At 63.0% G+C, this 11632-nt stretch overlaps 2 protein-coding genes across 9 annotated transcripts; one reads left to right on the top strand and one right to left on the bottom strand.

Moving 5' to 3' along the window:
- Window positions 1-20: 20 nt before the first annotated feature.
- On the bottom strand, window positions 21-7102 carry GCK (glucokinase). Of its 6 annotated transcripts, XM_090125430.1 has the most exons (11): window positions 6448-7102; window positions 6119-6149; window positions 4824-4986; window positions 4587-4741; window positions 3968-4087; window positions 3804-3899; window positions 3501-3600; window positions 3233-3416; window positions 2992-3147; window positions 1564-1756; window positions 21-1020 (listed from the first exon to the last, which is right to left on the bottom strand). In XM_090125430.1, the coding sequence occupies exons 2-11, from the start codon at window positions 6140-6142 to the stop codon at window positions 784-786; spliced, it is 1428 nt and encodes a 475-aa protein (XP_089981556.1). In that variant the 5' UTR covers window positions 6143-6149; window positions 6448-7102; the 3' UTR covers window positions 21-783. The 6 variants fall into 6 exon arrangements, with proteins under 6 accessions (XP_089981556.1, XP_089981555.1, XP_089981558.1 ...); XM_090125429.1 differs by having other exon boundaries at window positions 6119-7102; XM_090125432.1 differs by having other exon boundaries at window positions 785-1020; window positions 3243-3416; window positions 6119-7102.
- Window positions 7103-7163: 61 nt separating this feature from the next.
- On the top strand, window positions 7164-10858 carry YKT6 (YKT6 vesicular SNARE protein). 3 transcript variants are annotated; one of them, XM_031597039.2, is made up of 8 exons: window positions 7164-7296; window positions 8165-8307; window positions 9008-9090; window positions 9259-9359; window positions 9460-9564; window positions 9638-9703; window positions 9790-9891; window positions 10122-10858. In XM_031597039.2, the coding sequence occupies exons 2-8, from the start codon at window positions 8204-8206 to the stop codon at window positions 10155-10157; spliced, it is 597 nt and encodes a 198-aa protein (XP_031452899.1). In that variant the 5' UTR covers window positions 7164-7296; window positions 8165-8203; the 3' UTR covers window positions 10158-10858. The 3 variants fall into 3 exon arrangements, with proteins under 3 accessions (XP_031452899.1, XP_031452898.1, XP_031452900.1); XM_031597038.2 differs by having other exon boundaries at window positions 7170-7296; window positions 8196-8307; XM_031597040.2 differs by lacking the exon at window positions 7164-7296 and adding an exon at window positions 7342-7426 and having other exon boundaries at window positions 8196-8307.
- Window positions 10859-11632: the final 774 nt, after the last annotated feature.

An 11632-nucleotide genomic window follows, 5' to 3' on the forward strand; every position in this document is an offset into this window, starting at 1 on the left:
GGGGGGCAGGTGCACAGCGAGTTTGGGGATGGGGTCCCTGTGGGGACATGGGGATGTGGGGGTGGTGTGGTGATGGAGGGGACACAGTGATGGGGGCCAGGCTGAGCCCAGCGGATCCTGTCCTGTTGCTCCCAGCCAATCAGAGCACAGGAGACACTTTTTTTGGCCACAGCTCATGAGAGCACAGGAGATGCTGCAGCTGACAGCACCGATCAGAGCATGGGCTCCCATGGCAGGGGCTGTCTGCTCCTCCCCAGACCCCAGGGTGCTCCCAGATGACCCGTGCCCCTGGGAGGTCCCCATATACTGGGGTGCCAGTGGCAGCCCCAAATCCCCAGAGATTCCCCAGCCTCATGGGGCTCCATCCGCATGTGTTACCCCACAGAGATCCTGCACTACAGGGAGCCCGTCTCCTGTGGGACACCCAAAGTGCCTTCATAACTCCTGTGGGATCACCAGACTGGGGGCCCCCAGTTTTTAGCCCCAAGAATGATTGCTCCAAGCTCCACACGGCGGCAAGAAGTGGCACATGTCACCACGGGGCTGTCACCACCAGAACCAAGCAGGTTGGGGATGCTGGCTTCCACTGCTTGGGACCCCTGGGCTGGGGGGCCGTCAGGTTTGGGGTCACAGGGTGCTGCCCCACGGGTGGGGCCACGGCTCCCCCAGCGCTCCATCCTCGTCCCCACAATGGCCCGGGGGTCTCGGGGAGGGGACACCGGAGGGCGGCCATACAGAGCAACGCTGGGACAGCGTTCCCAGAGAAGTCCACGCTGACCCCGTTTATTGGGGAGCCCCGGCACCGTCCCGGCGCCATCCGAGCCCTTCCCACATCAGTCCCGGCTCTTCGGCGCGTCCCTGCCGCCCAGTCCGGCTCACTGCCCCATCATGCACGCCATCTTGCAGGCCACGGCCGAGATGAGCGCAGCCCCGCGCCCGCTGCCCTCCTCCGACTGGATGAAGGTGATGTCGCAGCCGGGAGTCAGCTGTCGTACGGTGGCGTGGAAACGGTCCTTGAAGCTGTGGGGGGAGGAAGAAGGTTTGGGGTAGGGGTGGGAGTAGGGTTAGGGTTAGGGCTAGGGTTACTGATATGGCTAGGGTTAGGGCTAGGTTTAGGATTAGGATTACAGTTAGGATTAGGGTTATGGTTAGGGTTAGGGTTGTGATTAGGATTATGGTTATGCTTATGGGTAGGGTTAGGCTAGGGTTGTGATTAGGGTTATGATTAGGGTTAGGGTTAGATTTAGGTTTAGGATTAGGGTTATGATTAGGGTTACTGGTATTGCTAAGGTTAGGGTTAGGGATAGGATTAGGGTTACTAATATGATTAGGGTTAGGGTTAGGATAGGGTTAGGGTTATGGTCAGGATGATGGCTAGAATTGGGATTGTGGTTTTGGGATCATGGCTGCTTAGGACTGTAGCTATGGCTACGGTTAGTGTTATGTCTCAAGTTAGGGTTATGGATAGAGTTCGGTCAAGGTTAGGGTTAGGAGGAGAAAATGGAGCATCAGGGCGACTGGAAAGGGGAGGATGGAGGTTGGGAGGGGATGACACCTCCTCACCTGGGGTGCAGCTTGTAGACAGAGCCGTCCACCCCCACGGTGATCTTGAGGGTCTCCTGGCTGCGGCTCTCCCGCATGCGGTTGATGACGCCGGCCAGCCCTGCTGAGCACATCTGGGCAGCCCGCGTGGACACGCTCTCGCACACCATGCGCACGATGTCGCAGTCCGACCCCGAGGGCAGCAGCCCAAAGGCTGTGAGGATGTTGTAGATCTGCTTGCGGTCGCCTGAGTCGCTGCGGTGGGACAGAGCCGTGTGCAGAACGGGGGATGGCCATGGGGTGGCGGGGGGCACCAAAGTGGCGTGATGGGACTGGGAATCCAACTCGGGGCAGCTACGGAGGGCTGGTGTGGGCTGATGGGGCAGGGAACCCCAATGGGGACAGCTGTAGAGGGTTGTCATGGGGTGATGGCACAGGGAACCTCCATGGGGATAGTTCTGGAGGGCTGGCATGGGATAAGAGAAAAGGGGGTCCCAAATTGAAGCAATGGGATAGGGAACTCCAACCTAGTTCAGTAGGATAGAGGACTCCAACGTGGGCAGCTATAGAGGGTTGATGTGGGGTGATGAGATGGGGGCTCCCAATTTGAGACAGCCATTAGAGTGAGTCGGGGTGATGGCAAAGCAGACCCTGATGTAGGACGCTGGTGTGGGGAGATGGGGCTGGGGATCCTGATGTCCAGTCTGAGGCAACAAGGCAGGGAACCCCAGTATGGGGCAGCAGTAGAAGGTTGCCAAGGGATGATGGCACAGGGGCCTCAATAAGGGACAGTCAGAGACAGCTGCTGTAGGGTGATGGTACAGGGACCCCTGTGTGGGACAATCTGGTGTGGAGGGATGGGGGAGGGGACCCCAAAGTGAGGCAATGGGATAAGACAACAAAGTGAGATCATCAATGGATGTGGAACTCCAGTGTAGGGCAGTTGTAGAGGGCTGGTGTGGGGTGATGGGACACGACCCCAGTGTGGGACACTGGTGTGGGGAGATGGAGCAGGGGACCCCAGTGTGGGACACAGGATAGAGTAATGGGGCAGGGGAGCTCAGTGTCTATTGTGAGGAAATGAGTTGGGGAACCCCAATACAGGGCAGCAGTAGAATGCTGTCATGGGGTAATGGGATGGGGGTCCCCAGTGTGGGGCAGTGGGACAGGGGAGCCACATGTGGGGCTGTTCTGGAAGGCTGCCATGGGATGATGGGGCAGGGGATCTCAGTGAGGGAGACAGATTGGTGTGGGGAGATGGGGCAAGGGACCCCAGGGTTGAGAAATGACTTGGGAACCCAATATGGGGCAGCTGCAGATTGTTGCCATGGAGCGATGGGACAGAGGACCCCGCATGGGACAGTCGGGGTGAGGGGACGGGGACCTTAAGGCAGGGTGAGGGGACGGGGAGCACCCACCGACACGAGGGACCCCATGGCCGCCCCATACCTCTCCACCTGCGACACGAAGCGCGTCTCGAAGGCCCCACGCGTCTTGAGCTTCTCGCAGGCCTGCCCGCTGAACAGCAGGTTCTCATCCACCAGCCGCAGCAGCACCAGCCGCACGATCTCCCCCATGTATTTGCCCCCAATGATTTTCTCGTAGCTGGGGACGGCGCACGTCAGGGCCCCACTGCCCCCACCCCACATGTTCCATATGGGGAAGGAGCCACCGCTGCCCCACTCCTTACAGCTGCTGACCGGGGTTAAGCGAGGTCTCGTCCACCACGCGGTCGTACTCCAGCAGGAACTCGTCCAGCTCCCCCGACGCCCCAAATGCTCCCCATTCCGTGTTCACACACATGCGGCCCTCGTCGCCCTCCACCAGCTCCACGTTGTGCATCTCCTCCATGTAGCAGGCGTTGCAGCCCGTCCCTGTGGGGGTGGGGGGCAGCTTTGGGGTCTGGTGCCACCCCGTGCTCCCTGGCGTCCCCCCGCTGTGACCCCACGGCCCCTTACCCACGATCATGCCGACCTCGCAGCGGTGGTCCTCGTAGTAGCAGGAGATCATGGTGGCAACGGTGTCGTTCACCATGGCCACCACATCCATCTCAAAGTCCTGCCAGGAAGGACACGGGGTGACGTGGGCATGGGATGGGGACACGTGGTGACAGGGGTACAGGACGGGAACACACAGTGAGGGTGGGCATGGGATGGGGACACACGTGGTGACCGCAGACCCAGCATGGGGACACACACGATGACAGTGGGTCCCAGGTGAGGACGCACACGGTGACAGCGGGGCCGGGGGGGACGGCTCACCCCGCGCCGTTTGATGGCGTCCCGCAGCAGCCCCACCACGTTGTTCCCCTCTGCTCCCGAGGCCTTGAAGCCCTTGGTCCAGTTCAGCAGGATGCCCTGGGGGGCACGGAGCGTGGGTGGGGGTCGCAGCGGCTCTGTGTCCCCCCGCCCTGCCGTCCCCTCACCTTGTCGATGTCCTCGTGCCGCACGGGGAAGGAGAAGGTGAAGCCCAGGGGCAGTTTTTTGTGCTTCATCTGGTGCTTGTCCAGGAAGTCAGAGATGCACTCCGAGATGTAGTCGAAGAGCTGGGGACGGCAGGAGGGATGTCACCGCAGTGTCCCCATCCCTGGTGCTGCTGTGGCCCCATCACCCCATCCCCAGCACCACCATACCCACACTGCTCCATCCCCGGTGCTGCCACAGCCCTGCCATCATCACCAGCACTGTGGTCCCCACTGACCTGCCTCAGAGCCTCCATGTCCCAGTCACCTCATCCCCAGTGCCACCACATCCCTGCCACTCCATCCCCAGTGCCAACACGTCCCAGTATCCTCATTCCCAGCATCACCATGTCCCCATCACCCCACCCCCACTGCTACCACGACCCCCATCATCCCATCTCCAGCGCCACTATGTCCCAGCCACCCTGTCTATCCTGAGCATCCCAAGTCCATACCACCCCAATCCCAAGAGCCACCATGTCCCCATCACCCCATCCCTAGAGCCACACTGTCCCCAGGCTGGACACCACAGGGGGACACCTCTCCTCCATCAGCAGTGAGGACCCCCTAGACCCCCGCTCACCATCTCAGCCGTCCCCGTCATGGCATCCTCAGGGATGGAGTACATCTGGTGCTTCGTCTTCACCTTCCACTGCCCCTCCTCACCCTCGCCCACCTTCACCAGCATCACACGGAAGTTGGTGCCGCCCAGGTCCAGCGAGAGGAAATCCCCGACCTCTGCAGCGCAGCGTGGACACGTGGGGCACCTCGTGGCCATGTTCCCACAGCCCAGGGTGGGCGCAGCCCCACGGCTCCTTACCCGACCCCTCCGGCGTGGAGCGCACGTAGGTGGGCAGCATTTTGACCGACGCCTCCTCGTGCGTCTCCAGCTTCAGCCCGCGGTCCATCTCCTTCTGCATGCGGTGCATCACCTTCCGCAGGTCCTCCTCCTTGAGACGGAACTCCGACAGGATCTGCTCCACCTGCGGGGTTTCCTGGGGCCGTGGGACCCCCGGCAGCGAGCGCCGAGGACCCCAACCCCCCTTCCCCCTCGCTGCCATCCCTGCTGTTTTCCTCCCTGCCGTGCCGCAGCCCTGCAGCCAGCTGTGCTCACTGCATTTAGGCCTCATTAGTCAGCGGGCCCAGGCTGCGAGCGCCGGGGCTGTTTTCCTGTGGCTGCTGCTTTGCAAAGGGGCGAACCAATGGAGCCTTTGGGGTGACTCCAATGGAACCTTCAGTGCGATCCCAACGGAATCCTTGGGGTGACCCCAACAGAGCCTTCAATTCAATCCCAAGGGAGTCTTCAGGGTGACCCCAACAGAAACTTCAGGGTGACTCCAATGGAGCCCTTGAGATGGCCCCAACAGAGCCTTCAGGGTGACCCCCATAGCACCTTTGGGGTGATCTCAACGGAGCCTTCAGGGTGACCCCAACGGAACCCTTGAGGTGACCCCAATGGAGCCTTCAATGCGATCCCAAGGGAGTCTTCAGGGTGACCCCAACAGCGCCTTTGAGGTGACCTCAACGGGGCCTAAAGGGTGACCCCAATGGCACCTTTGTGGTGACACAGAGCCACCCCACACTGCTGGGCACTGCTCCTCACTGAATCCTCCCCCATCCCTCCATGCCCATCCCAGCACAGACACCTGATGCCCTATGAGTCTAACTTCAGGGTCACAGCCCCCAGCCCCCCCATGGGGACACAGCACTGTGGTCTCGGGGTTAGGATCACCACAAGGAGAAGCACAGCTGATGGCACCCCACGTGCAGCCCCCTGCCCTCCTGCTCCCCTCTCCCCACGGTGCTGACCCCACAGCTCTCTGCTCCCTAATGGGGGCTTAGCTATGCATTCGGGTCTGCCTTTTCCCACCCAACACCAGAGCAGGGTGCAGAGTCCCGCTGGGCTCTTCCTGGGGCCAAAGCCCACGTGCCCCACGCAACGCCCGGCGCTCAGCACCCACAGCCCAACCTCCCAGCACCTCAGCCCCATTGCACGGCCACAAGCGGGCCAGGCCATAGGGCCACGGGGTATGGGGCCACAGGGCTATGAGGCCATGGTGTGAGGGTATGGGGTTACGGTGTATGGGGCTATAGGGCCATGGTGTTGGAGCTCACCTTCTCCTGCCGCCAGCTCTCCATCCTGCTCCTGTGGTCCAACATGGGGGCAGCCGTCGGTGCGGGCCGGACAACGCTGTCCCCCCGCGTCCCCCCGTGTGCCCCCCGCCCGGATCTCCGCCCTTAGCTCATGGGGTGTCCCCGGTCCCCCCCACAGCCGTCCCGTCAGGAGGGCTCGGGCCCGGCTCCCCACATCCCGGGGCGGCCCTCGGGGTGCGGGGTGCCCGCAGGCCCTCCTCCTGCTCTGCCTGCTGCCCCGTGGGGCGGTGGGAAGGCCGTGGGCGCCCGGCGGAGCGGTGCAGCCCATCAGCGGGCGGCAGTTGTCATACCAACCACTCCGTGTCCTGGTCACCACCGCCAGCTCTCCAGCGGTCCCATGGAGACGGGGACCGCGGCTCCGTGACAAAGGTGACAGTGCGCCGGCCGCCAGCCCCACAGCGCCGGGGGGAGCCCCACGTGGGGCCCAACCAGCATCACCCCCCAGGATGACCCCGTAGCGCCGGCCCTGTAGCGCAGGGCCTGCCCCACGGGGGGGTGAAGCTGTGGGGTCGTGAGAGGAGGTAACACCGGGGGGCTGCCCCACAGGGGGGCCATTCTGTGGGGTGAGGCTGCCCCATGGGGCCGACCCCACATCAGAAGCCCCGCCCAACGCGGAGCCCCCGCCCACAGAAAGGCCCCGCCCACGCGCGAGGCTCCACCCACACGTGCATCATAGGTGCGCCCCGCCCCACCTCGGAAGCCCCGCCCACACCGTAGACCACGCCCACCCACGCGGACACGCCCTCGTTGGCCACGCCCCCCACACAGACGGCGCCCTCAATCGGTTTCCCGCCCGCACTGAAGGCCCCGCCCACCAGTGAAGCCCAGCCTCCAGACCAGACCACGCCCACAAAAGAGGCCCCGCCCTTCACCCACCACGCCCGCTGGCAGCCATGACGTCAGTGCGACGCTGATTGGCTCTCCCCGCTCCAATGAGGCGGGTGGGCGGGGTCGGGCATCCTGCAGCACTCTCATTGGCTGAAAGACGGAAGGAGGGCGGGGCGATGGTGGCGCCTGCGCAGGGCAGGTGAGGCCCCGTGGCAGTGACCGGCGTTGGGGTCACTTCCGGTCGCCGTCTTTCTGCTTCCGGGTCGGGATCACTCCCCTCCGCCGTCGCTTAGGAGCAGCCCGCAGCACCGGTACCGGGTGGGGGGGGCCAGGGCCGCGGGGCGGGGCCTGGCAGGGCCGCGGGGGGCCGGGGAACAGCGGGGCAGAGGCAGCGGGGCCGCGCCGGCAGCGGTGATGGGAGCCGGGGGACGTGGGGTCTCGGTGGGTCCCGGTGTGGTTCTGTTGTGTCCGCTGGAGTTTTAGTGGGCTCCCACTGGGGTCCTGGGGGATCCTGGTGGGGTCCCGGTGGGTCTCGGTGAGGTCGCAGTGCTTCCCGTTGGGCTCTAATGGATTCCTGGAGGGGTTCTGGGGCGTTCCTGGTGGAGGCAGTGCAGTACTGGTGGGGCTCCAGTGGGGTCCTTATGGCTGCTGGTGATTCCCGTTGGGGTCTGAAGGAGCTCGGTGGGTTCCTGGTGGGGTCCCGACGGTGTCAGAACCAGACCAGTACAGTCTGGTGCACCCAGTGGAATCCCAGTGTGTCCCGGTGTCGAGCTGGTGTGCCCGGTGGGGTCGTGGTGGTTCCCATTGGGGTGTTGGTGGGTCCTAATGAAGTCCCCAGTTGTCCAGGTGGGGTCTCAGTGGTTCCCATTGGGGTCCTGGGTGGAGTCCTGGTGGGTCCTGGTGCACCTAGTGAGGTCTCAATGGCTGCTGGTGGGATTCTGGCGGTTCCTGTTGAAGTCCAGGTGTGCTCAGTGAGGTCCTGGTGGAGTCCAACATTCTTGGTCCCTATGGGGTCCCCGTTGGGTCCAGTGTGTCCAATAGCGTCTCAGTGGGTCCCAGTGTCATCTTGGTGTGTCCGTGAGGTTTCCTCGTGTCCCCATGGGTTTCTGGTATGGTCCCATTGTACCCAGTGGTCCTAGCATGGTGCTGGTGGGGTCCCCGTGGTCCCCTTGCCCACAGGACGCCGCTCAGCGCCCCGCTCTGCCCACAGCGCCCGCCATGAGGCTGTACAGCCTGAGCGTGCTGTACAAGGGCGAGGCCCGCGTGCAGCTGCTGAAGGCCGCCTCTGATGTCTCCACCTTCAACTTCTTCCAGCGGTCCAGGTGAGCCCCCGACCCTCCCTGCGTCCCCAGGGCGTGTGGGGCCGTGTTCTGCTCCCACCCGGGAGGCACTGCCATCTCATTACATCTCACTGTCATCTAATTACAACCCTGCTCCTGTCTCCCTGCTGGGCGCTGCCCGCTCAGGACTGGCCGGTTCAGCCCGGAGTTTGGGAGAGCTCTGTGGGATGGGGCGGGAGATGGTGCTGAGCTGCTGGGCTGCGGGGAGGCACTCGCCCACAGTGCTCCAATTCCCAGCCCTGTCTACACTGAGGGTTTGTTGGAGCCTCTGGCATGTCTGGTTCTGCAATTGCAGCAATAAAGGGAAATGCTTTTAAGTAAAACCATCTTAAAAAAACATTCCTTTGGCCAAATAAGTGAGGGGAAAGGGGGAGTTGGGACAGCCCAGCCAACATGTACTTGAAGGCAGATTGCATGTGGTGAAGTAATCTGCAGACCCCCACTGCTGCCTTATCGTGGCTCTTCTTTGCCAAACGCAGACATTTGCTGCAGAAGGGCTGTGCCTGTGCTGGGGGAAGCGCCCTGAGAAATCCCAGCACAAAACCCACCGGTTTCTCAGTGGGGCTCTGGGAGGGGAAGAGGGGCCATGAGGATGGGCCGGGGCTAGCCTGTGCCCCACAGCCCTGTGGGGCCACGCTCCTGGGTCAGAGGATCGGTGAGAGCCGGCGTTTTGTGCTCACAGCGTGCAGGAATTCATGACCTTCACCAGCCAGCTGATCGTGGAGCGCTCGGAGCTGGGCAGCAGGGCCTCGGTCAAGGAGCAAGGTGAGTGCCCTGCCCCCAGTCAAGCCACACCTCCCTTCCCTATGCTGGGCAGGCGGTCTGGGGGCAGAGCGGGGTCCAGCCCTAAAGCCCTCCCTACACTATGGGGCTGAGCTCCCCCTTTGAGCACTGAGGGCTCTGGACCCACCCCGACCCCCTCTCTCTGCCCAGACTACCTGTGCCACGTGTACGTGCGCAGTGACGGGCTGGCCGGCGTGGTGATCGCCGACAACGAATACCCGTCACGGGTGTGCTTCACTTTGCTGGACAAGGTGAGCGGTGTGGGGCGGGACTTGTGGGTCACCTCCGGGGCCTTCCTGTGGGTCTACCAGCTCTGTGCTGGGGGAATAAACCCTGCTCCCTCACACGCAGGTCCTGGAGGAATTCTCCAGGCAGGTGAGCAGGGCAGACTGGCCCTCGGGGTCTCCTGACACCATCAGCTATGCAGCTCTTGATGGATACCTCAGCAAATACCAGGTATGGGGCCTGGGGTTCCCGGGGTGCTGTGCGTGTTGCTGCTGCACTGACGCTGCTGTGTCTCCTCTCCCAGAATCCCCGTGATGCCGACCCAATGACCAGAGTGCAGGCAGAGCTGGATGAGACCAAAATAATCCTGGTGAGGCTGGCAGTGGCTGCCCATCCCTGCTCCCCTCTGCTCCATCATGGGAGCTCCGTGCCATCAGCACCACTTTCTTTTGGTAGCACAACACTATGGAGTCGCTGCTGGAGCGAGGGGAGAAGCTGGATGATCTGGTGTCCAAATCAGAGGTGCTTGGGGTGCAGTCCAAAGCCTTCTACAAGACTGTGAGTGTGGTTTGCTTTGCCAGGGGGGGTTCCCTGTGAGCTGTGGGATGGGCACGAGGGGAGTGTGAGGAGCTCAGCTTCCCAATCCTGACTGTGGAGCTCCTCAAGCTCTCCAAAAGAGCCGAACCTCGCTGCTGCGGTTTTGGACGGTGGCCACGAGCTGAGCTGTAGGGTTGAGGTTACCCCACGGCTGGGCAGTGAGCTCACCCCATTTCCTCCACCCTTTGCAGGCCCGAAAGCAGAACTCATGCTGTGAGATTATGTGACCCGGAGCCGGAGGTCTCCTGCTCCGCCTCACCGGGGCCTTCGCTCCCATTCGGATCTCGGCCGCTCCCAGGACTGAAAGCAGAACCCCGCGGGCTCCTGGGCCGTGCTGCAGCCTTACCCAAAAACTGGTCTTAGTGGCCCCTGTGCCGGGGGAGCGCCAGGAACGCGCCGTGCCCTGCCATAACTCTGTCACACCAGCGAGTGCCTCGGCTGTGGGATGGGGAGAGAGGAGCTGGGCCCCCCCGCAGGGCCTGGGGCTGTGTGGGGTGCGGGAGGGCTTTTATGGGGCAGCTGCAGGGGGTGGGAGGGGAGGGAGGGGAGATGGGTTTCTCTGGTCTGTTGCGGGCAGGGGGCTCCGCGCTGCATTCTGCTCCCTTCCTCCAGCAGAACCAGGGGCCGGGGGGCAGGGAGGCATTGAGGGGACATGGCACTGCACGGGAACCCCTGCACCTGTGGCACTGGTGGGGGCTGTTACCTTTGGGATGGGTCCAAGCCCCCACTTACTGCCTGTCCCCTGGGGCCTGGGGAACCAGCAGGGACGGGCGTGGGGCTCCCCACTCCCTGCCCCATGGCAGCCAGGGGTGTCTCAGCCTCCAGCCCCACTCCTTGGGAAGGGCAAAGCTTTCGCTCGGGACTGTAGTGTGATCGGTGTTGCCTGTTGTTTCCGTGCTGGCTGATAAAGTTGCCTTTGATGGTTGTAGCTCAGCTCTGCTTGGGGGTCTGGGGCTGGGATGTGAGGCTGGGGGTGTGTGGGGCTGAACCGGGGGGTGGCCCCATAGGAAAGCGCTGGGCAGCACTGTGCAGTCGCTCCACATCATCCATCGGGATTTTCTTTTCATCAGTTGATTTTCCTCATAATTTATTTGCAGTTTTTCCCGAGACAAAAACGAAATCAGTCATCTTTTACACTTACAAGGCTCAGAAAGAAAAGACGAAGGGGTCCGAGGAGGGAAGAGGGAAATGCTGGGGGGGGGGGGGGGGGGAGGGATGGAAAAGAACGAGAGAAAAGGGGAAAGGAGGGGAAAAAATTCGGCAACGATCCACCAGCATTCATGGGACAGAAACAGCTCAGCTCAGCTCCTCGACATACAGCGTTAGCGCTCCAGGGTGCTCCCGCGCAAAGTGCATGCAGAAAATAAACCCCTGCCCCCCCCGGAATCCCCCACGGCCACAGCCACAAACAACCCCAGCGACAACGGGTGCGGGATGGGGACGTGGGGGGGGGGCGTGGGGCGATGCCCCCCCCCAAAGCGGTGACCCCCGGAGGCCGGGTCGGATGCGGGGGGGGGCAGCAGCCTGTGCCCCCTAAGAGACCCCTTCTCTTAGTCTAAAGTGCTTGCGCCGCTGCCTGGGTGCCGGGTCAGCCCCGAGCCCCCCGCCCACTCCCCGCCCTTAGGGCCGGAACCCTCCCCCTCCCCCCCCAAATTACTGAACTCCTGGCCCCCAACCCTTGGCGCACCCCACACTTGTGGGG

The sequence above is a fragment of the Phasianus colchicus genome, chromosome 27 (genome assembly GCF_987193195.1).
Source record: "Phasianus colchicus chromosome 27, bPhaCol1.hap1.1, whole genome shotgun sequence".
NCBI classification, from domain to species: domain Eukaryota; kingdom Metazoa; phylum Chordata; class Aves; order Galliformes; family Phasianidae; genus Phasianus; species Phasianus colchicus.